General features: G+C 52.0%; 1 protein-coding gene across 1 annotated transcript in view; it reads left to right on the forward strand.

Annotated features, from left to right (window-relative positions):
* Positions 1 to 20,052, forward strand: part of CSPG5 (chondroitin sulfate proteoglycan 5) — a 36,280-nt gene extending 16,228 nt beyond the window's left edge. The window contains exons 3-5 of the mRNA XM_065586713.1: positions 4,460 to 4,648; positions 11,722 to 11,794; positions 19,528 to 20,052. Coding sequence (XP_065442785.1) covers positions 4,460 to 4,648; positions 11,722 to 11,794; positions 19,528 to 19,689 — 424 coding nt within the window. The 3' untranslated portion in view covers positions 19,690 to 20,052. The remainder of the gene's footprint in view (positions 1 to 4,459; positions 4,649 to 11,721; positions 11,795 to 19,527) is intronic.
* Positions 20,053 to 25,372: the final 5,320 nt, after the last annotated feature.

Here is a 25,372-nt window from a genome sequence, read left to right on the forward strand (position 1 = left end):
GTTCATCTATGTGTCTGATACTAGTTTCAGCCAATTTGTTTGGTATTGAAGTTAGGCTTATCAGCCTGTAATTGCCAGGATCGCCTCTGGAGCTTGTTTTAAAACTCGGCGTCACATTAGCTATCCTCCAGTCATCCAATACAGAAGCTGATTTAAGCAATAGGGCATACCATGGTTAGTTGTTCTGCAATTTCATAGTTGAGTTCCTTCAGAACCCTTGGGTGAATACCATCTCTTCCTGGTGACCTAATTTATTAATTTGTTCCAAAATCTCCTCTATTGACACCTCAATCTGGGATAGTCCTCAGATTTGTCACCTAAATAGAATGACTCAGAAAAGGAAATCTCCCTCACATCCTCTGCAGTGAAAACCGATGCAAAGAATTCATTTTGTGTCTATACAGCGGCCTTGTCTTCCTTGAGTGCTCCTTTAGCACCTTGAGTGTCCAGGGGCCCCACAGGTCGTTTGGCAGGCTTCCTGCTTCTGATCTACTTAATTATTATTATTATTATTATTTTTGGCCGTTAGTTTTTGTGTCTTTTGCTAGTTGCTCTTCAAAAAAATTTTTTTGCCCTGCCAAATTGTTCTTTTACACTTGACTTGCCAGAGTTTGTGCTCTTTCTCACTAGGATTTGACATCCAATTTTTAAAGGATGTCTTTTTGTCTCTAGTCACCTCTTTTTCTCTGTCGCTTAGCCATGGTGGCATTTTTTTGGTCCTCCTATTTTTTTTTAATTTTGGTACACATTTCGTTTGAGCCTCTATTATGGTGTTTTTAAAACATTTCCATGCAGCTTGCAGGCATTTCACTCTTGTGACTGTTCCTTTTAATTTTCATTTAACTAGCGTCCTCATTTTTGTGCAGTTCCCCTTGTTGAAGTTAAATGCTACTGTGGCGGGTTTCTTTGGTATTTTCCCCAAATAAGGGGAAATTTAATTAAGGATGATTTAACGTATAAGGATGTTACATTTAATTACATTATGGTCACTGTTACTGAGTGGTTCAGTTATCATCACCCCTTGGATCAAATCCTATGCGCCACTTAGGATTAAATCAAGAATTGGCTCTCCCCTTGTGGGTTCCAGGACTAGCTCCAAGAAGCAGTCATTAATGGTGTCTAGAAATTTTATCTCTGCATCCTGTCCTGAGGTGACATGTACCCAGTCAACACGGGTGCAGTTGAAACCCCCCATTATTATTCAGATTTCTGTTTTTGTAGCCTCTCTGACCTCCCTGAGCATTTCCTAATCACCATCACCATCCTAGTCAGGTGGTCGGTGGTATATTCCTACTGCTATATTCTTATTATTCAAACATGGAATTTCTTTTCATAGAGATTCTATGGTACAGTTTCATTCAGTTAAGATTTTTACTATATTTTACTCTATTCTTTCTTTAACACATATAGTGCCATAGTTCCTATATATTGTGTTCCTATATCCTGGTGTTACCATGTCCCATTGATTATCATTCCACCAAGTTTCTGTGATGCCTGTTATATCAATAACCTCATTTAACGCCAGGCACTCTAGTTCGCCCATTTTAGTATTTAGTCTTCTACAAGCACTTATGAAGTGTGTCAATATTTTGTGGGCTGCCTTCCTGTGATGTAATTGAATAGGACTCTCTTCCGTCGACTGTTTCTCTTCAGTTGCTACCTGCACTTTATCAACTTCCATCCTCTTCTCTTTACTAGGATACAGGGAATCCACATTAATAGATCCTCCCCAAGGGATGTCTGTGTCCGAACCGTGTGCTCCTAGGCACCTGTTGGCTTTTCCCAGCCCTTAGTTTAAAAATTCCTTTGTGATCTTTTTAATTTTACATGCGAGCAGTCGGGTGTCCTGGCTGAACCCCTCACCACAGCCCCTGGGCGGCATGACGTTCCTGTGCTGTTAGACATTTCTCGTTCACCAGTCAGCGGGGCTGCTTTTCCCCTTTGTCCAGAATAGGTTTGGGGCCTTGTGCCCAAAGGAATCAGGGCAGAAATTCCCACCCATCGCTGCCGGGATTCTGGAGGGTGCACCTTAGATGGGGAGAGTTCGTGTTGTCCCTGGATGCTGCCTTCCCCATGCCCCAAGGAGACCTGACCGGCTCTAGCGACTGACTGCCTTTCTCAAAGGTAACCTATGAGGCAGCCAAGGGCTTGGGCCAGCCAGGGCTTGAGATCACTGGAAACGTTGGGCACAGAGCTGGTGAGCATGGAGCAAGCTACCCCTGTGACAGCCCAGTACAGCCTCCTGCTGGTACAGCATCAGAAACGCTCAGACAACCCATCCTCCTGCCTGCTCGGCCGACGCCTCATTAAGGTTCACACCTCAGTTCTCCCCTATCTGAACCTACATCTCTTCTGCTGGGCCACTGGATCTGAGGGGAGAAGCTAGAGATGGAAGAGACCTACTGGGGCCCCTAGAGCAGGGGTGGGCAAACTACGGGCTGCGTCTGGCCCGTCAGACCTTTTAATCCGGCCCTCAAGCTCCTAGCTGGGTCAGAGACTTGCCCCACTCCACGCGTGCCGTGGCTCTGTGAAGAGCCGTCTGGCCGCGCCTCCGCGTAGGAGCCAGAGGGGGGACATGCTGCTGTTTCCGGGACCTGCTTGAGGTAAGCGCCGCCTGGAGCCTGCACCCCTGACCTCCTGCCATGCCCCAACCCCCTGCCCGAGCCCTGATCCCCCTCCCAGCCCGGAAGATCCTCCTGCACCCCAAACTCCTCATCCCCAGCCCCACCCCCAAGCCTGCACCCCAACTCCCTGCCCCAGCCTGGAGCCCCCTCCCGCACTCTGAGCCCCTCAGCTCCAGCCCTAGAGCATCTCTCTTGGCTGGTGCAGGAGCGCCCCCTACAGTCCATTCTCCAGGGTTGTGCTCGCTCTCTTGCCCCAGACCTCCCTTTTGCCCCCGCTCCTCACAGCTTTCCCAGCTCGGTGGGCCCCGGCGTGTGCAGCAAGCACGTACATAAGAGCACTGCCCTGGCCCCTCTCCAGGGGAGGTAGGACTGTCTGAGTTCTCTGCCAGGCTCTGGCACAGGCTCGCTGTGTGTCCCGGGGCAAGCCGTGCAACTTCTCTGTGCCTCGTTTCCTCTGTGTGCAGTGAGGGTGCCACAATCTCACGGGGGTTGAGGCTGCGAGCTCAGTTCCTGCAGGTTTGTACGGTGCTGTGAGATCCTCGCAGGGTGCTAGAGGAGGGTACAGTTTTATTTATTATCACTAAACTCCTCCGCGTTGGCCTCCTGTTTATTCCAGGGCCCGGCTCCACCTTGCCCTCCTTGATTCTACATCCTTCCAAGGACTTGCTCCAGCTGATTTCATTGATGGCCCCTCTCTGCTACCCCCGGCCCCCTCTGTCCATCTAGTACCAGCTCGTACCATTCCCGAGCCTTCTCCTTTGCAGCTCAGGCCATCTAGAACAGCCTCCCGGTACCTCGTGGCCTCATTTTCCAAATCCCTTGCTTGTAGCCCCCCGGCTGTGTATGGGTTGACCCTGCAATGTTGTCTGGGATCCATTGGGCTTGAAACCTGCTAGGCCGTCGACCTGAACGCTGAGGTTTATTGCATTGATCGTTGTGTTTATTAGTTGTCTGGAGGTGCGGCACATCAGCGACTCACAAGGAAATTCTCCCACCCCAGGAGACTTTGGGCAACAGTTCTCAGACTTGGATGTTGGTCAAGTGAGGCATTTTCATCCAGTCCCAGGCACATGGGTTTGGCGGCCAGAGCCTCCATTGACTCCAGTGATCAGCTTTCCTTCAGGGACCGAACTGTGGCAGGATAAGCCTGACTTTAGGCACCTGGGTTGGAGCAAACTGGCCCAGAGACACCCTGTACCTATGGATTGTGTGTGTGTGTAGGGGGCGTAAGTAAGAGCAGAGTGAGGGCAGTGGCTTCAGCAGATGTTACAAGCCAAGCAGTTAAATCGGGGAGGGGGGGCGCACATGACTCCCCCCACCATGCATCACCTCGGAGCAGGGCTTAGGGGCTACGTAAAGGCGTCTCCCCTGCCCTAGGCAACACTTTTGCAGGCATCCGCCCCACCGCTAGGAGCCATTTCCTGTTACTCAGCCTGGGTTCCCCTTTTCTTGGTGTAATCCTATTTCCTCCTGGGGAGGCCCCCGCGGAGCACCCTGAAGAATCCCTCGCCCTCCTCGGTGTTCACAGCCTTCAGCCTCTTGTAATCTCTGTGCTTAGCCCAGCCAGACACGTCGTCTGGCCTGTAAATCCTTCAGCTGCTCGTCTCCATCCCCCGGGTGCTGTGGGCTGATGGACTCTCCCCTCCTGCTCAGTGACCTCGTGCCTAGGCAGCCCCCCTGCGGTATTGGCTTTAACTTCCCCTCTCTTATCCTGCAAACCCCTTTCCTACCCACCCCCGCTAGGCTGAGCCAGCTCTCAGCATGTCCTGCTGGCTCTGTTGCTGGGTGGCGTTTGCTGAGCTGGCCCCTAACTGGTGGGACGGGTCCCGTTGCAGGTGCAACACCCAGGATTACATCTGGCACAAGGGAATTCGCTGCGAGTCCATCATCACCGACTTCCAGGTGATGTGCGTGGCCGTGGGCTCGGCGGCACTCGTGGTCCTGCTGCTCTTCATGATGACCGTCTTCTTCGCCAAGAAGCTCTACCTGCTCAAGACTGAGAACAACAATCTGCGCAAGACCAAGTGAGCGGCCTGGGGAGCGGGCAGGGGCCTGGTGGGGAGGGCAGGGAGAGAGTCCACGGGGAAGGGGCTGGCAGGATGCGGGAGGTAGTGGGAAGGAACCCAGCTGGCAGCTCACAGGAGAGGGTCCATGTGTTAATCAGCTTGTACCGTGCCCACCTGGGCTCCCACAGGAGCTGACCTGTCTGCTAGCTTACAGGGAGTATGCTGGTCAGGAGGGCACATGCAGCTAACCTGGAGAGGAGCATCCACTTGTCTAACCCATGGGGAGTGGGAGGTTACCTGAGCACATGCCAGCCAGCCCATGGGATGCCAGTGAAAAATGGAAGGGCACCTACCTGCTATCCAAGGGGAGTGACTGCCTGCCAACCTCCAGAGCTGCCCCCCTCCTGGAGAACAGGGGTTAAAACAGCCAAGCTAGGCAGATTGGAGTAGCAGCCACAGCTGTGGCCAGCTCAATTAGGGCCCAGCTGGCCCTATAAAAGGGCTGTGAGCCAAGAGCTGAGGCAGTGTCTCCCCAGCCTTGCAGGGAGAAGGACTGGGCTGCCTGGGAGCTCAGGGTACAGGGAACGGGGCAGGGCTGGGCTGGGGAAAGGCCAGAGGAGCCGGGGAGCTCCAGCCTGGCAAATCCCCAGGCTGTGGGCCTTGCTAAAGGCCAAACAGGTACTGGGGTTGCAGAGGCGTAGCCTGGGGTTAGGTGGAGGCAGCTGGTCCGACCCCCCCTTGCCAATGATGAGTGGCCTTTTACAGACTGCAGTTTGCCCCAGTGAGCAGGGGCTAGATAATGGCTGGCAGTAGCCACTGAGGCAAGGTGGGGATAGAGGGTTGGGGGTTCCCCTGGGAGGGGACACTCAGAGCGGGGGTACTGCGGAGGGCGTCTAAGCCTAATACATTAAGAAACTGATTACGGGTAAAATCTCACCCTCAGAGATGTTTCAATAAGCTTCTTTCACAGACTAGACTCCTTCCTAGTCTGGGCCCAATCCTTTCCCCTGGTACAGACCTTGTTAGTTCCAGCTCAGGTGGTAATCAGGGAATTTCTCATGACTGCAGCCCCCTTTGTTCTGTTCCACCCCCTTTTATAGCTTTGGCCCAAGGCAGGAATCTTTTGTCTCTTTGGGTCCCCTCCCCTCCTTCTAAATGGAAAAGTACCAGGTTTAAGATGGATTCCAGTATCATATGACATGGCCACATGTCACTGTAAGACCTCATTCTTCATTAACCACATCACTATACAGGAAGGCTTGCAGGTAAACAAACCCATTCACAACCATTGTCCTAGTCTGTGGGAGCCATCAAGATTCCAAGCCACCATTAATGGCCCACACTTTGCATAATTACAATAGGACTTTAGAGTTATACTTTTCTGAGGGGGAGGGATAGCTCAGTGGTTTGAGCATTGGTCTGCTAAACTCAGGGTTGTGAGTTCAATCCTTGAGGAGGTCACTTAGGGATCTGGGGCAAAATCTGTACTTGGCCCTGCTAGTGAAGGCTGGACTCGATGACCTTTTCAAGGTCCTTTCCAGTTCTAGGAGATAGAATATCTCCATTAATTTATTTATTTATATTTCTAGCTCCAGATACAAGAATGATACATTCACACAAATAGGTTGGACACACTCAGTAGATTATAAGCTTTGTAATGATACCTTACGAGAGACCTTTTTGCATAAAGCATATTCCAGTTACATCATATTCACACTCATCAGTATATTTCCATAAACATGTGGAGTGCAACATCACAATGGTGTCACACAGCAGGGTGTAGGGAGCGCCCCAGTCCCAGCAGGAGTCTGTTGGGAATGGTGTAGGACAGCGGGATGTAGAGAACTCCCCAGAACCCCAGTCCCAGCTGTAGGCCCTTGCACGGTTTCCCCATGCCACATGCATTCATCCACGCACCAAAGAATTCCCCACGGCGCAGGAGGAAGTGGCCGGGTTGGTCGTGGTGCTGAGTAATGGGACAGCCCCGTGAGACGCAGCATTGTGCTCCCGCCCGGCACAGCGTCACACTCCAGAGACCCGCGGAATCCCTGCCAGAGCCCGTGAGTTATGTGGGGAGCCGGCACGCTGGAACAGTTTAGTCCGTTGCTGTTATTCTCGTCAGCTAGTAAATTTCCCGGGTGAAATCCCAGACGTGCGTAGCGGCGAGCGAGCCACAGGGGCAGGTTCTTCCCCCTCAGTGTGAACAGCCTCTGCAGGGAGGGCATTGGGATCAGGCCGGACGGGTTGTAGGGTGACTAGATGTCCCGTTTTTAAAGGGACAGTCCCATTTTTGGGGACTTTTTCTTAAATAGGTGCCTATTACCCCCCACCACCGTCCCATTTTTTCACAGTTGCTGTCTGGTCATCCTAAGGGGTCGTGGGGTGTCTCTGACTCCCTCTGGCTTGTTACCATCTCAGCAGGCTGAGATCTCTGCCAACAAGCAGAGTCTGGGTAGGAAACCTCCCAGAGAAACCCCAGTGGTGTGGGTGCATCAGTAGGTGGTGCACTTACCGGTTAGTACTGAAGCAATGCCCCTGTCTGGTGCTAGGGGGCGCTGTGCTGTGGGAAGTGCCATCTTTTGAAAGAGCCATGAAACAGGTGCTGACAATTTGCGGCTGTGCGTTGGGGTATAACCCCCCCGTGTCCTAGTCAGAGTCCATTCTGGATAGTTAGATTCTGCCTCTCTAAATCCTCTGGCAGTGTTAAGTGGAGAAGGTATTCTTCACGTCTTGTGCCAGGCCATTGGGTAGTGTTGCTGTGTGCTGTTCATCAACTGATGCCACCCACCCCAGAGGTGGCTGCATTTCAGTGAGTGGGTACTTTGGAGTCTTGGGCTGCAAGGCTTTATAGAAATGTCATTCATCACTATTACCCTGCAGCATTTTTAATAATTTAACATTCTTTATAAACATTAACTAATTAATTTTCATGGCCCCCATGGGAGTTGGAGGTTATTGAACTTCTCTCGTCTAAATTATGCAGGAGATGAGACAAGATGAGCCCTTCCAACCTTAAGATCTATGATTCCCAATGTTAAAGATGGGGAAACGGAGGCACAAGGCAGCAAAGACACTTCTGCAGCGGTTCGTGTCGTCGCTGGGCTTAGAACCCAGGAGTTCTTGACTCCAGTTGTTGGGCTCAGACCTGTAGCCCACACTGCCGCTTGCTGCTTGTCACTTGGGCAAAGGGCTGTGTGCCAAGCCATGCATCTCGTAGGGGCGGCTCTCAGCTTGTGTTAGCAGGGTAAAGGGATGGGGCAGCCTCACCACTTCCCCAGCCCCAGTGAGTTCTGGAGCGCAGGAAGACGGCCTTCCCGAAACCATCCCAGCTCCTCAAGAGAGACCCAACTGAGCTTTGCCTTTGCGTGCCCAGACTGTAGGCGCATGTTACGCTCTGCCCTGAAGAGACTGGAGAGGAACAGACTGCGCCAACTGCTGGAGTCACCCTCATCCCGTGAGCATCCATCTGTTGGCTTTGTCGACCTCTGATTATACCCCCAAGCAGTGCAGTGCTGGAGTGCAAAGGCTCATGGGATCCCCACCGCCTGCGATGGACTGGACGAGCTCAGCTAGATTCCCATCCCCCGGGGCCAGGCAGGAGGGCTCCCTAACGAGTGGTTAATTAATATTTGTAAAGTGCCTAGTGTCATTATTAGGAAGTGCTTTGCACTGCCTGGTTTGAATGTCCCAAGCGATGGGGCGCTCACCTCTCTCCCTGGAGCCGATTCCACAGCCCAGTCTCGCTAGCCACGCCTCTCTCCTAACACACGGCCTCATTTTCCCCCTTTCTTAATTTCATCCCATTGCTCCAGCTGGTGCCCCACAGCCCTTGCTGCCTGTTCATTAAGCCCCCTCCCTCCATGGTGGGTGCACCCTGCCGGATCATGCAGACTCTTCTCTCGCATTCCCCCAGGGCTAGACATCGATAGCTCTGTGTCCCGAAGAGCCCAGCAAACTCTGCAGTACACAGGACATGTTAATTGCTTCAGCCCTCTCAGAAATGCAGCCCGCTCTGGAGTGACGCCTGGTAGCTGTTAACAGCACACAGCAACATGACACAACAGTGTAGCGCAGGCAGTGAAGAGTTCTCCATCCAGTGAATCACAATCCTTGGTGGTTCATTAGCACTCTTTACACCTTCAGAGCACTTCCCAGGGAGTAACCATTTTTGTAACCCCCATCACTGAGGTCGTTAAAGATTATTCCCATTTTACAGATGGGGAAACTGAGGCATCGAGGGACATGATTTACCTTAACGCTATGAAGAGGGTCATTTTCAGAGCAAGGTTTAATCCTCACGATTTCGTAGCTCCCAGTCTTGTGAGCAAACCTCTCAGCTTGCAACACAAGAGGAGATTAAGAGGAGCGGGATTTACATTTCTTCCATTTGAATTTGGCCAGGACACTTGGGGCCTTACCCCAGCCTCTGTACAATGGGACCCAGGGTTATTAAGGAGCAGAGATGGGCAGGCCCCTGGGTTTCTGAAGCCATCTACAAAGTCGCAGTATGGTGCGAGCTCACGCACACTTGCCAGCCTGCACTCGGCTCCATGCTTAGATGCACCCACCCTCTGCAGCCCTTTCGGATGAGGCCCTGATGCAGAGTGGATGTGGCATAGTTGGGGTGACCCTAGTGTCTTGGGGAACGGTATCCCCTCTCCCCACTGCAGGGAGCTGGCTGGCTGACTGGTGCCCATTCAGGGCTTGGGATTCTCATTGGGATGAAAGAGGCTCTGTAAATTGGAGCGGCTCCTTTCAGATCTAAATCCAAGCTCTAAGGAAGCCCAGCTGCCGGGATCGGTGCCTAGCGGCTGCCCCTCTGTACAGCCTGGGAACTGCCTTGGACGCTCCCACTGAATGACTGGGGGTCATGGGGCCGGCCTGAGTGTCAGCACGTGCGTGCGGCATTTTTCTCCCATTCGCCGGCACAAATGCAAACGAGCCAGGCCCCGGGCCCTGCCTGAATGCACAGCCACAAAGCGAGCGTCCCTTCCGCCCCTCCTCCGGGGAGGTGAGGGAAAGAGCTTTGCAAAGCCCTCAGCAGCTGCTGCTCTGCATGGGGCTTCTTAGCCTGGCAGCAGCAGATGGTGTTTTGTCCGTTCCCAGGGCCAGGAGCCTCTGGGGAAAACCCGGAGGGACAGATTCCACCAGTCACCAGCCTCTGGGCCTCAGGTCACCGGGGGGGCAGGGGGAAGGGTGCTGACCGTCAGTCCAGCAGCAGCACCCCAGCCGCTTCGCCCGACCTGTGTGAACGTGTGTGGAGAGGCATGCACGAGAGAGGGGTGTGTGCACACTAGTGCAGGGTGGCATAGCAGGTGTGGAGAGGGTGTGCATCGGTGTCCATGGAAAAGTGTGCAGTGTGTGTAGGGGGGGCATATACTTATATCAGGGCAGCTGCCTGTTGAGTTATGCCCCCCTTGTGGCCAGAGGCGGTTTTGCAGCAGCCTGCCTCTGTTTCCCCTAAAGATCTCCAGGCAGTTTTTCTCAGGGCTAACAGCGCCCCTCCCCCCCACCCCCAGAAACTATTCAAAACAAGCCGCATGGGCACAACACGAAGGGTCACACTCAGCTCTGGCTTTCTGCCCCCGTCTGCTCCGCACACAGCGACCCCTCCCACCCAGCCCTTTCTAGGCCGAGCTCAGCCTTTTCGGCTTCCTCCTTTTGCCCACCGCCCGCTGTTCTGAGGGAGAAGGCAGGCAGCACCACCAAGGTCTGTGTGGGTTGTTTCCTGTTGTTCTGAAGACATCATCAGCTGTCCTGATACTGACAGTTTGCCTATCTAGTCAAGCCAAGGCCTAACTCAGCCAATGCAAAGAGTTATGGGATATTTAGCATCAGTGTTCAGGATTATGACACGGGGCAGGCCAAGTGGGCCTCCATAGGTACAATATGTATATTTAAATGCTTGGGATATAGATATTGTGGGAAGTATTATTAGGATAATACATACATACGTGCTAGCCAGTGGCTATTAGCCAACAGGCCCCACGAGCTCAGTCAAGACACAGCAAGGAGCACATGCAAAGCCGGAGCCAACCGACCCTCCCCTCCAGCACCCAGCTCCCACCCCGTTCTGCCCTGGCCCTCCACCCATCTCATCCTCAGCGCCTTCGCTTCATGCACTCTTGCCAGGGACGCCTCCCTAACAGCAGGGAGTGGGACAGCTGGAGATGGGGCCAGGCTAGCGCCATCTCCTGGAGTCCCCACGTGCTGCCCACGTGTCCCTTCGCCACAGTCACACTCTCACATACTGGCCTGTACGCACAGCCACACTGGTATGTGCACAAATACATGCACACTCTCACACATTTATACACACAGACACACACACACTCATCCGCACCCTCACCTCTAGTCCCATTTGCACACATTCATTCGCCTGGCACACTGGTGTGTACACACTCCCAAGCCAGCCTGCACGTCCATATGCTCACCCCCCATCCTACATGAATTTGAACGCATCGCTGCACTCGCGTGCATACGCGTACATACGTGACATTAGGATATTGAATATTAGGAAAAACTGTTTCACTAGGAGGGTGGTGAAGCACTGGAATGGGTTACCTAAGGTGGAATCTCCATCCTTAGAGGTTTTTAAGGTCAGACTTGACAAAGCCCTGGCTGGGATGATTTAGTTGGGGATTGGTCCTGCTTTGAGCAGGGGGTTGGACTAGATACCTCCTAAGGTCCCTTCCAACCCTGATATTCTATGATTCTATGACACAAAGCCAAGGGTACGTCCCCATCTGGAATACATGGGGCTTGCCAGGCTCACCAGCACAAACACGGTGAAAGGTGAATGATGGATGCGGTACCTTTTTCTGGTAAACAAGTGGGGTATGAAAGGCTGGTTTCAGGGCATGGCTTTGGGCAGCCTGCCTTCTGCATAGGGTGAATGGAACATGGCTGCATGGGACGGCTCTTCTGAGGCCCATATCGCGTAGAACCTTTTCCCTGTACCATACTAATCAGTGTGTTGTTTGGTCTCTTGGGTATATTTCCTAACCGAAGTGTGGTCAAGCAATTGACTGTACGACTGCTCACCAGGCTGCTAACCTCTTGCCATTTGTGTCTCCTCTCCCCGCTGGCAGGTACCGAACGCCATCCGAGCTCCACAACGATAACTTTTCCCTGTCCACGATTGCCGAGGGCTCCCATCCAAATGTAAGGAAACTTTGCGACACCCCATGTAACCTCTCCCCTCATGCCCGTGCATTGGCTTACTATGGTAACATTATCTGTCAGGTAACTTGTCTTCTTCATGTCTCCCCCTTCTGCACGCCTCTCCCTCCCCACAGCCTGCGCTGGCCAGGGGCTGCTTCAGCGCGCGCATGCAGAGTCATGGCACAGAGAGCGGGGGCACTGCGGCTAGTGGTGCCAATAGGCTGGCACTGGATGGGGCTGTGGTGAAACCCCTGGCCCATCTGCCCAGGCCGGCCCCTGGGAGCAGTGCAGAGGGGAGCAGAGGTGTAGGTGACTCCCCGGCTTCTGTGACAGGCTGCCTAGCAGGACGCGGCAACATGTCATGGACTGTAACCCCACCCACGAGTGTTGCAGTGCCGGGCATCCTGCTCGCTTGTGATACAGCAGGATCCCGGCCAGGAGCTGGGGTGGCATAGGGAGCCCGGGCAGGACAGGGTGGGAGCCAGGAGCAGTTTCAGGTCTGAGAAGAGGGAGTGCAGGGGCTGAAGATGTCCAAGGTTCACACGCTTAGGAGGGAGCCAGCACCCATGGAGGGGCCATGGGGAGGGAATGCAGAGTTCAGGGCCCTGCTGGGGGGCACAGAAAGGGTTTGCCGGGGATGGTTACTGGCTCCAGGGGGGATGTCCGCAGGCCGGGGCCATGGACTCACTCTGGGGATCCTGACACAGACACGGGTCTGAGTGGGGCTGCCACTGGCCGAGGTTTTCCCAGGACTGTCCTGGGCAGTGTGGAAGGGTGCTCAGCACCCACTGCCAGCCAGCCAGTGTTGTGGGCTCGGGACCATCCCAGACCTCCCAGTACTTCGTACCTCAGAGGTGGCAGCCGTAAGCCCGAGTGAAGCTGCTGGGTGGAACGTCCGGCTCTCCCTCCCGCCTTCTCACTGGCGGTGCCCAGAGCAGCCCCTCTCTCGGGGCAAACCCAGAACAGCGATGGAGGGAGTGGGGAGAAATCCCCATTTCCCCACCCCTGTTCTCTGACACCGAGCGAGGCCCGTGATCCTTGCAGGTTCTGGGAGCTCACCCTGCTGGAGTGGGACCCCCTGCTCAACCTGCACCTCGCACTCTGAAGCAGCCTCCATCAGTGCCGTAGCTGCTGCCAGCCAGTCTAGTCAGCGTCTCCCCCCCCGTCGCTCATTTCGGCTTCTTCCCCTGCCCTCCCTCTGTCGTGTCCATGCTCACGTGGGAGTGCTGTGCTGGCCTGGATGGCAGGGCAGCGTGGCTTGTCTGTGTGTGTGTCTGTGTGTGTCACTCTCTCCAGCAAAGCGCCATGGGGCCTGTGAGGTTCTGAGGCCCTATCTGGTGCAAACCCCTATCCCATGTCTCGGGACCTCACTGGCTGCGTCGTGGGGGGGTGGACCCTGAGAAAGGGACAAAATCGCCAAGGCATGGACATGGGGGGGGGGGGACTCTGAGCCCTGGGTGTTGTACATGGATATAGGGGTCTCAAGCCCTCAAATGGGCAACACAAATCCCTGAAATAGGAGATGCTGAGCTGACCCATGACACAGGAAATGCTGTGGGACCAGCACTCCCAATGTGGAGCATTGTGGGTACTGTGCCCCCAACCACAGGGCATTGTGGGACGCTCTGTATGTGGGACACTGTGGGACCCTCTGAGCATAAGATTTTGAGGGACCCATTGTGTCACCATGCATGGGACATTGCAGGGTCCTGCCCCGCCATATCTGGGATGATGTGGGTCACTGATCCCTGAAATCCAGGGAGCATTTTTCCCTGCTGCCCTTTCTCTGCCCTCCCTCCGGCTCCCTCCCTCTCTCTCCCATTTCCCCGGTGCCCCCAGCTCACCTCTCCACGTCCCTGTGCCCGCTCTGCCCCCTCGGAGCAAGCAGGGTGCCTTGAGGAGTGAGTGGTGCTGACACAGCAGCATGGGAGCAGGAGGCAGCCAGATGGGACACAGCCAAGGGTAGGGTGCCTGAGAGCTCCTGCATGCCCCCCTCCAGTTTCCCAGCAAAGGGGTCTTACCTCAGGAGGCCACTCTTGGCCTGTCCACCTGGGCCCAGTGGGTTTGCACCCTGCTGAATCTTCCACAGGCTGGGCTTCCTCTCTGTGCCTGACCAGGGGCACCGCCGAGCTCCTTACTCCCAGTCAAAAAAGGGAGCCGAAGAAGCAAACTGTAGAGCATGCCCAGCTAAGGGCAAGTACAGGTCAGCTGCTCACCCAGAGCTTCCCCTTTGCCTCTCGGTAGGAAGGGGTTGTAAGGTTAGGACCTGAGTGCGGCGAATGCCACCATTGGGGGCTAAAACTAACCTGTCACCTCTTGGTCTCCTCTTCCCATCCCCTGACTCACACCTGAAAGTGAGCACTGAGTCGCAAGCCAAAACCTCTGGATTAATCTAGCTCTTCTAACGATCCTGACCTTTGGGTAGGACAGAGAATGATGCTCACTCTTCTATAGCTCCCTTCATTGGGGATCTCAAAGCGCTTGGCACCCACTCCCACAGCACCCCTGAGAAGAAGGGGATGGATATACATGGATCACTTCACCCACCACTGAAATGCAGCCCTCTCTGGGGTGGATCCCGGCACTTGATTCACAGCACACAGTAACACTGTGCAGTACAGCTATTTGAGGCTAGAGAGTGCAGTGTCCCCTCTGGCTGATATTGGAACAGCACTGCTAGATTTCAGGCCATGGGGGTTTGCACTTATCCTCTAGAGCTCAAAAACACTTCCCCACAGTTGGAATAATATTGCCTTATGTTTCAGAGGGCGAAAATCAGAAACAGAGAGAAGCCAAGTGACTTGCCCAAGGTCATGCCAGGAGGCCAGTATCAGGGTTGGGACAAGAACCCAACTCTCCTTATCTCTCGCTCCTCTCACCACAACTGGCCTTCCTTGGTTCGTAGCCATTAATCTCCCTGTCCTTAGGACTGTGCACTAACCCGCTGAGCTGAATGGCTCGCGGGGGCCGGGAGGAGAGATCCTGAGGGCTCCACTAGAGAAATGAAGGAGCCATTCATTTCCCCCCGCCAGGGTGGAAGACATTGGCCACATCTTGAGAAATACGAGAGAAACTTAGCAGCACTAATATATGGGCCATTTGGCATCTGGATCTATGAGGCTAGGGGACCATCAACCATCAGTATAATCAAGTCCTCTGTCTTCCCCTCCTCCCCTGGTCTGACCCATTGCTTCCCAGGTCTAGCAGCTGCCTAAGTTGGCTGGGTAAGGAGCTGTGCACAGGAGATGGCCCCTTTCTCCTGACTGCTCTGCAGATCATCATCCTTCCTGGTCACTGTTACATCCCATGGGCTTGCTCCTGTGTAATGGGAGTTTGGCTCAGCGGAGAGGAAGGAGCGCAAGGATCAGACCTGTTCCAGGTGTCTTCTCCAAACCCTGTGCTCTGGCTTTGAGCTGCTTCGTTTGCTTTCTTTCCCTTCTCACCAACACAAACAAAACCTTGCAGCAATGGCAGACTAGATGGCTTCAAGGATTGGTTCCAGAGGGTGGCAGCTTCCCCTTCTAGGGCCTGGCTTTGAATCCAGGCTAGCGGTCTGTGGGAAGCAGGCTGGGGGTGTCTGGGTTTCCCCATCTCAGAATCCACCACCACAGCTGACTATAGGTTTGAACTGGCCCTGGAGAATGAACTGCCCTCCCATCCCCAGAGTGGGGCTAAGGCAGGCAGATTGGCAGAGTGAGGTGTGTGAGAAGTTAGGGGGCTCGCTGGGTGAGAGTCTCTGGCTTGTGTTATATCGGAGGACAGACCAGATGATCACAGTGGTCCCCTCGGCCTTAACATGTATGAATCCTCCACTGAAGCTGTCCAGGCTTTACCTGTCCTGTGCACACAGAGGGGAGCTCAGTCTCCAGGGATATTAACCTACTACCTTCACCACGCTCAGTTAAATGGGGGAAGAACTGGTAAGGAGAAACTGGCCTAAAGATGAGTATTTTGTGACAGGGGAGCTACCACTGGACAGATCTGATCAGGTTGGAGCACTTTGAGTCTCAGAATTTGCATCTCTCGCTCCACAGCTACATAAACACAGTTACTCGATGTGCAAAGCATCAATGATTGGGACGGCATTTAATTTAGCCTGCCGGTCGAACGTGCTACTTCAGTGTGTCACATGATTAGCTAACCCTTCTCTGGGCTCTTGGCAGGCAGCCAGTTTCTCAGCGTAGCACCCGCTAATAGAAACGAATTCATTATTTGTTGCATTTGTTTTCTCGTATGCAGTATGTTGGATACTAAAATACTGCAAGGAGCCTGCAACTGACTAGGTCTTCATTATGCTGCCTGTCATGGCCATGCAGAACTTCCCAGCAGCACTGGGGACAGAGCTCAGATCCTCCTCCTCCTCCTCCAAAAGCATAGGCTCCTAGGAGTTGAGCCAAAAGAGAATCTCCTTTACCTGCTAGAAGTATAGCACCTATGACACCCAGCATAGCAGTACTGATTCCATCCAGTAGAGCGCAGTGCTGCAAATACGGTATTGACCTTTCACAGGGCTGGACTCATCTCGCGCTCTAGTGGCTGGAGGTCTGGAAGTGATGTTAGTCGCTACTAATGACTTTCTCCCTTTATCAGAGGGGTAGCCGTGTTAGTCTGGATCTGTAAAAAGCAACAGAGGGTCCTGTGGCACCTTTAAGACTAACAGATGTATTGGAGCATAAGCTTTTGTGGATGAATACCCACTTCCGTCACATGCGTCTGACGAAGTGGGCATTCACCCACGAAAGCTTATGCTCCAATACATCTGTTAGTCTTAAAGGTGCCACAGGACTCTCTGTTGCTTTCTCCCTTTAGTTCAAGTGAGCAATCCAGAATGCCTTTAGATCCAAAGGTACCAGCTCACGCCTTACTACATGCAGATTCCTCCTGATTTCTGGAGTGGCTCATGGGACCATGCTCAAGTAGCAAACCTCCCATCAATGGGCTCGATTCATTGTCTGTAGAATTATTGTTATATGGAGTGCAGACAAACCCCCCAAATCCCTGAGGGAATTGATGGTGCAATGGTTGGGCAGCACAGCAGAGAGGCAGCATGTTAACAGGTCAGTGCGGCAGGATCAGCCGTTAAAAATCTCTGTATCCAGGGGAAGCAGGGATCGGAAAAGCAGAGGCTGTTGCAAATGGGAGTGGAGGTGGTGTGGCAGAGCGGGGCTGAAAGGCTGTGGGAGGCAGGACTGGCACAGCAGGAGTGAGGCGCCTCGGCAGAACTGGGAAAGAACTCACAAGTGGAAGAGCAGAAGGGCTGCTGGTCAGGAGTGAGGTGCAATGGGCAGAGGTGTGAGCTAGCCCAGAGCTGCTGGAGGCTATGCCAGCCCCAGGGGATGCCAGCTACATCTGTCTTTGCAATCCTTTAACATTCATGTGATCATGTAGATTGTACAGCCCAGAGGGCCTCCTGGTGTGGCAGGTGCAAAGGACATCTGAAGGGGCTTGAGCAAGTGGGTTAGGCTCTGCTGTTTGGGGCCCCCAGAAAGATCCCCAGGAGCTCTTCATGCTCCCTCCAAAACAGCAGCTCCCTCTCAGACACCCAGCCTGCCAGATGCCTTGCCTGCACCATCCGTAATGCTGGGGCCCTGCCGAAGAAGCTCTCCCAGGACCAAGGGGCTTGTGAAGAACCCTGGCTGGCTCCGATGAGGGTATGGCATTGGCATACTTGTCAGCAGTGATTTTTTTTTTTTTTTTGGAAGAACATAGTCCAAAGGTCCATCTAGCCCAGTATCCTGTCTGCCGACAATGGCCAATGCCAGGTGCCCCAGAGGGAATGAACAGGACAGGGAATCATCAAGTGATCCATCCCCTGTCACCCATTCCCAGCTTCTGGCAAACAGAGACTAGGGACACCGTCCCTGCCCAGCCTGGCTAACAGTCATTGATGACCTATCCTCCATGAACTTATCTAGATTTTTTTTAACACTGTTATAGCCTTGGCCTTCACAATGTCCTCTGGCAAGGAGTTCCACAGCTTGACTACATTGTGCGAAAAAATACTTCTTTTTGTTTCTTTTGAATTTGCTGCCTATTAATTTCATTTGGTGGCCCCTAGTTCCTGTGTTATGAGAAGGAGTAAATAACACTTCCTTATTTACTTTCTCCACAGCAGTCATGATTTTATAGACCTCTGTCATATCCCCCCTTAGTCGTCTCTTTTCCAAGCTGAAAAGTCCCAGATTTATTAATCTCTCCTCATACAGAAGTCATTCCATACCCCTTATCATTTCTGTTGCCCTTTTCTGGACCTTTTCCAATTCCAATATAAGACGGGGGTGAAGGATGGTGTACGATGAGGGGGTTGGGAATCAGGACTCCCAGTTTCTATTCCTGGTTCTGCCGCTGATTGGCTGAGTGACTCTGCTCAGTGTCCTCCTCTGCAAAAGATTACGGTGATGACACTCATAGGTGCCAAGTTTCCCCGGCGCCGGTGGGTGCTCGTGTCTCCCTGGCCCCGCCCCCATTCCAACCCCTTCCCCAAAGTCCCTGCCCCAACTCCACCCCCTCCCTGCCCCTATTGGACCCCTTCCCCAAATCCCTGGCCCCGCCTCTTCCCTGTGCGCGCCGCGTTTCCCCTCCTCTGCCCTCCCTCCCAGCACTTGCCACGCAAAACAGCTGTTTCATGGCGCAAGCGTTGGGAGGGAGGGGGGAAAGCGGGCACGCGGCGTGCTCAGGGGAGGAGGCGGAGGTGAGCTAGGGCATGGGGGTGGGGTGGGGAGCTGCAGGTGGGTGTTCAGCTCCCACTAGGGTGACCAGATGTCCCGATTTTATAGGGACAGTCCTGATTTTGGGGTATTTTTCTTATATAGGCTCCTATTACCCCCCACTCCCTGTCCCGATTTTTCACACTTGCTGTCTGGTCACCCTAGCTCCCACCAATTTTTCCCCATGGGTGTTCCAGCCCCTGAACACCCACGGAGTCGGAGCCTATGATGACACTGGCAACCTGTCTCATCAGGGTGTTAAGAGATTTAATTCCTGTGGCTTACCTAGCAGGACCAATTAGTGCAGGGGCAGATATGTTAACTGTTAGTCCCTCCCCTGACTTTGTAAAGTGCTTTGACATCTGCAGGTGGAAAGGGCTCAGTATGATTGTTCATTAGGGGCTGTAGATCCTAAATCTTAGCGTGGAAGCAGTGTCTGGGAAACCCTAGTAAACAATAGGGACCTACACAACCTACATCAGCAACATGAGGAGGAAACAAAACAATCTCAATCCTCCCCCCCGAAGGATGTGTGTCGAGGAGGACACAATTCCCCAGCCCTGCTTCTTGCCTTCTCGAAACTGAACCCAGCTTGGGCAGTCTCCATTGCTGTGACAGGATGCATGACGGCAGCTGGCCCCTAAGGCAGGCAGGGTCCTTTGTATATGCTCAGTGGCTTTCAGTGCTGAGAGCAAAGCCATGCAGTAACTCACTGAGAGCAGATTTAATTCATTGTGGGTTTGTTTCAAAGCTGAGTCACGGGGTCTCGTGGCACTACATGTCCGAGAGGATGGCAGGTGGGATGAGCGTGGGTGACAGGCCGGCTGGGAGCCTTCTATGGTAATTCACAGCGAGGGAGCCCCTCTGCTCCAACTTGCAGTGCTGTTACTCCTGTATGATCACCCCCTGCTTTCTCAGTGCTCTGCTAATAAAGAGGGGCAGGGTTTCTCCAGCTACTCTGGCCTCCATCAGAGCCCCCTCTGTGACCTCTCTTCTCCCTTCTTTTTTCCCCTCTTTCTTTTCTAGGATGACCCCAATGCTCCCCACAAACTGCAGGACTCTCTGAAATCCTGCATGAAAGAAGAGGAATCATTTAATATTCAGAACTCCATGTCGCCCAAGCATGATAATGGGAAGGGCGAACAGGATGAGTCCGGTGTGAACTGTCTGCAGAACAACTTGACATGAAGGAAACTGAGAGGAGGAGAGAGAGAGAGAGCACACTCCATTTCCTATTGTACAACTCTCATTTCTAGTAACTGTTTGTTATATTTTTTCCCCCTGGCTCCATGGCATGCTTTGGTGTATTTTGTACAGAGAAAAAATAATACAAAAGAAGAATCAAAATGCTCTTCAGATGAATTGTGTCCATTGGGTTGTCTGGTATGTGCTCTGTCTGTATATTGCTTGGGTTAGTTCCACGGCTGTGATTTCTAAACCTTTGCTGTTACTCAACTGACTTTTTTTGTACTTTTACCCAACTTTTTTTGAAATACGAGTTAAAAACAAAAAAAAGAAAGATCTTGAAATAAAACATTTTTTTAAAGTTAAGCCACGCAGTTGCCTGTTGCTGTTGTGTGAGTGCGCCGGATTGTAGTCCCTGGCTCAGAGATGGAAAAGACCAAATAGGTCATTGATAGGCCAAGATCGACTCCTGTTTCCAAGGGGCTGCCCATTTCAGCGATCAGCAAGTGTTGATTACTCATCGCAAACAACCATTGTTGTAAATTTAGCCCTTGGTGCTATTTGCATATCCATCATGATAGCTGTGAATATATTTGTATATATTCGCCAAATGGATTATGGGTGATAACCCGCACCCGTCCATAGATCCAGCACAAAGTCTGTATAGCACTGAGGTCCTCAAAGTAGTGGTGCATTGACCTTGAATTGCACCCAATTTGAAAAAACGTTAGCGCATGGATTGGCAGGGAGCTGTTCACCGCGTCTTGTTGCTATCCATTAGTCACGGGCTGTGCTAACCCAGTCAAGTCACATTATATGGTTTCTGCCCCTCACTGGCGGACTGAAGCATGTTAAACAGAATAACAACTAGCAGCTAATGTCCAGCCGAATGGTACTGGCTGACACCCTGCTGGGGTGTTGATTGCTGATTCACACAGAGCAGCTCCCCCTGCAGAATTTCCAACACAACTTCCTAATGCCACCTGTGGAGGGCTCCCCGCAGCTGGCGAGGATCCTGGGGAAATGTTGTTTAGAAGGGGGTAACTTCCTGAAGTCCTTACTCAGGAAAAGCTCTCGTTGGCATCAGTGGGATTTGGCCTGTGGGGCTCGCTTGGTTTGCCTAATAATGCCAGGCATTAACTGAGTCAGAGCCTCAAGTCACTCCATTGCAAGGTGGGGGCCGTATTGCAGCGTTACGCTGTCCAGCTTGGTAAGGTTGAGAGTGTGCTTGTGATGGCACTGGGAGCTCCGCCCTGCATAAAGCCTTCCGGATAAGGCATGTGCAGGAGAAGCGCACGCTCTCATACTACCGCTGCCGTGTCAAGCCATTTCCCATATTCACCACTGTCATCAGCGGCTGGGGTGGGGAGGGGGGAGAAGGCTGGATGAAGAATGATACGAGGCCGGTGCTGATGCAACACTGCCGGGAAGGCAATCATGCTGCACTTCACTGCGCGCTACAGCCTTGGGCACGCCAGGTGCAGCTAAAGAGAAGCAATGGGGAGGGAAATTCAAATGACACAGAGGACCCCGAGCCGAGTCAGTTCTCTTGCCCCTTCCACAATGGAGTCAGTCATACAGACGATGACTCCAAAGCCCTAGCTCCAGCAATAACCCCCTTCTCCTTCCTCCTGCTGTTGCAGGTGATTGGGCCTAGAGGATACACCCGGCTGGTCCAAAAACCCCCATCAGTGCTATCAAGGTAGGAAACTTCATGCCCAGGCGCAAGGCCGTTGGAATCTTCTTAAGCACGGTGAGGGGTGAAGTGTCGGGACAAACTGACAAATTTTAGATGCCTCAACCTTTAGGTGGCCAACGTCAGACGCCCGCAGGGGCGGATTTCAGAAGTGCTGAGCGCCCAGAGCTCTCCCTGCAGTCAGGGGAAGGTAGGCACTTAAGTAGCCCCTGCTGTAGCCGTCAAAATTATTTCTCTCACTCCTGCCACACTCAGTACCTCCCTCATGCTCACCCCATAGATCCCTGGGCCCCCGTTTGTCCTTTGTGCGGCTGCTGTGCTGCCCCCTTACCTACTGGAGGCCTGCAGCCAGCCCTCTGCCTTATTTTGAGGCAGTTCTCTGGCCTGAGTCATACAGGTGGTCAGACTAGATGAGCACAATGATCCCTTCGGGCTCTGGAATCTGTGAAGCTATGCTGTGGGGGGTCCAGTAGCTGTTAGGTGTGCTCAGAGCATGCCTAAAGCATCAGACCCTGCTGGCAAGATAGATATTCCTCCGACTAATTTGAGAATTCTGTGGAGGGGCCTTGGCCTATGCTAGGACGCTCAGTGGCTCGTTAGTTGTGGGATGGTGTCAGGATTTAGGCAGTCTTATGGATGCTGGCCAGCGGAAACTTAGACATCTATGGGACTAGAAGGCTGCCGAATGCCTAAATGGGGGAACTTAGGTGCCTAAGGAGGTAACGAGACACCTCAATACCTTTGAAGATGCCTCAAGGTGGTCATCTAAAATCAGAGGCTGCTTTCTGTAAATGCCAAGAATAATCAGAATCCTGAACATGACGCCCTTACTAATCCAGATGAGCGCTGGGTAAGCGTTTGTTGTTGTGTGAAGTACTACGTACAGTGACGATGCCCTGTTGCTAGATTTTTTTTTTTTACTTTTTCAAACTATTATCATCAATTATTATTATTCCTAAATACTTTTCTCTCAAACTAATCTTCAGCGAGAGAGAGAGAAAAAGTTCATAACTATTTGCACCAAGCCCACTAGTTAGGTCAATGTCACAGTCTATCCCAGTGATAGTAGAGTGGTTCCAGACAGCTGCTCACAATCTTCTAACGTTGCCAAACCATTACGTAAAAAGAAATTTTAAAAACAATGGAATTTATACGGCTGAGTGCCTAATCGTTACATTTCAATTATTAACGTCCTAGTTTCCTCCCCCGGATTAAGTCCAGGGCATTAGGCAAATGGTTGCTCCTGGATTTTTCACCCTGTTGATGCTGAAGGAATTCAATCACTCGAGCAGGATAATGAAACGGAACCATGTTGCCTGGTATTGAGAAATGGTGATGTCCATAATGTCCCTTAGGTGCACTGTGCTGTACAAATAAGGAAGACAAGGTCGCTGCTCCCTAGAGCTTGCAGGCTACATTAGCCAGAGGATGTGACAAGAAGACTGACATCAGGCCATAGTACATAGGGGAGAGGAAAGCTGCTGTTGGTTATCACTACTGGACATAGAAACCAGACTCAACAGTGGGGGACAAAAAGAGAATATTTCCACCGACTCACGCTTCTGGCCCGTAGATCCCTTTCTGACTTGCCTTGACCTGTCTAGCTGTTCTGTTAACGCCTCCCCATATTGACCACTCACTTTCTCTCTGCCAACATCCCCAGCCGTCACTGTCCGTGGGTCACTTCTCTCTTCAACGGACTAGGGCTTTCTTGTATGAAAACCTCTTGCAAAAATCAGCCAAATTTCTACCTTCGCCTTCCAGTCCCACCGGAGGCCTCAGTCCTGCCATGTTACCTGCAATGCTTATCATAGATAGGCAGGTGGGGCCGGCTCCACTGAAATCAGTGGCAGTCTTTCCAGTGACGCCACTGGGCTTTGGATCGGGCCCATGGTGAGCAGAGACCTTAGTGTACAGTGACTGACTTAGTTCACCTCAAAAAGAAGAACAGGAGTACTTGTGGCACCTTAGAGACTAACAAATTTATTAGCGCATAAGCTTTCGTGGACTACAGCCCACTTCTTCGGATGCATAAGTTCACCTCAGTCTCTCCCCCTCATTCCTTTGTTTCCGGCACCTGTTGTACATTGTCCTAACCTAGTCTGTGAGCTCACTGGGGCAGAGAGTATCTTTTTACCGCTGACTGTACAGCGCCGTGCACAATGGGGCTGAGGGGCTCTGTTCTTTGATTCTCCTAAGTGCTACCGTCATACAATTAAGGAGTAGCAATATATTGACCTGGTCTGTGGTGCTTACCCAGATAGTGAGGCTACTCTTCAGCATTTCAATATGTGACTCCTATAAACAAACCCTCCAAGCCAACTTCTGCTCTCAGGTACAGGGGAGAAGTCACAGGAGTTACTCTGGAATAACACAGTGTAACCAGTGTTTTAACCAGACGGTACTGTCTGACGTATTCTGATTGTGTTGGTAACAACTCTGTAGCTCAGGTCGCATTGAGATTTGCACTTAACTCAGCACTAAAATCGGAGGGTTACACACCTTAATGGTTGAACTTCGTCTTCCAAACTCGGCATAATGACACTTCAGAGGACAATTGCAACTGGCATTATTCCTTGCTGTGTATGGTTTGCATTGGAGCGATATGCAATGTAACAACCCTAATTCAAAGTTCACACAGGTGGGGGTTTTTGTAGGAGCTGACCGCAGACGGTCCCACTCCTGCCATTTTTGCTTAAGCAGACCTCCTATTAACTTCAGTGACTTTGCACCAGATTCTGTTCTCACTTACATGGGTGTAAATCAAGACTAACGCCATTTGTTTCAACAGCATTATTCCAGATTTGTGCTAGAGTTACTGAGATCAGAATCTGGCTTTCTGTGTGAGCAGGGACAGCATGATCAAGCCCAACATTTGCAAAGATCTTTCTCCCAGCTGTGGGGAAAGCGAAACTATGCCTGCTACTCAATACCATTCTCCAAGTGACTGCCCAGATCTATTGGTTTCTCCTAGAGGAGGAATTCATCCTCAAGCCAAGCCTAATATATCCTCCAGAGAGCGAAAAATAAGCAATTAGCACACCATTAGAAAAATGTCATGTGTTAAGGATGGAAGCCTGCAAGCCAATCCCTCCAAGTCGGATAAAAGAAGTAAAACAATATTTCACCATATTTCCCCTGGGTGCATAAACAGGGGAGTCTTGAGTTGAAGCAGAGAAGTTATCTTACCACTGGTGCTGTTGCTGCCAGAATACTGTGTCCTGTTTTGGTGTCCACAATTCAAGAAGTATGTTGATAAACTGCAGAGTGTTCAGAGCAGAGCCGTGAGAATGGATAACGGATTAGAACCCCTGCCTTATAGTGATAGGTTCGAGGAGCAAAATCTATTCAGTTTAACAGAGAAGATTAAGGGGTGACTTGATCGCAGTCTGTAAGTATCCAAATGGGGCACAGATAGTTGCTAGTGGGCTCTTCAGTCTAGCAGACAAAGGTCTAACAAGATCCAATGGCGGGAAGTAGAAGCTAGAAAGATTTCACAGTGAGGGTAATTAACCCTTGGAACAATTGACCAAGGGTTGTGGTGGAGTCTCCATCACTGGCAATTTTTAAATAAGATTGAGATGTTTTTCTTAAAGATCTGCTTTAATCCAAACAGGAATGAGTTCCTGAAAGTTCTCTGGCCTGTGTTACGCAGGAAGTCAGATTAGATGATCACACTGGTCCCTTCTGGCTTTACAACTGCCACTAGTTAATCCCTCGGCAAACCACTCCAGGAGGTAAGTACAGTGCTAAGCCAGGTTACAGGCCAACTGACAGAGAGGTTGCATGACTCACCCGAGCCTGCACATCAAGTCAGTGGAAGAGCTGGGCTTGAACACCAGGATTTCCTGGCCCCAGTACATAGTACACAGTACATAGTTCACCATGCTCCCACTCCAGCTAAACTTGACTGCACTTTCCTGTGATCTCAAACCAGTACCTGGCTCGGCGGGAAATTCCAAAGAACTCTCCCATTTGTGCTTCATGCAC

This window comes from Chrysemys picta, chromosome 2, assembly GCF_011386835.1.
Source record: "Chrysemys picta bellii isolate R12L10 chromosome 2, ASM1138683v2, whole genome shotgun sequence".
In the NCBI taxonomy this organism is placed as follows: Eukaryota; Metazoa; Chordata; order Testudines; family Emydidae; genus Chrysemys; species Chrysemys picta.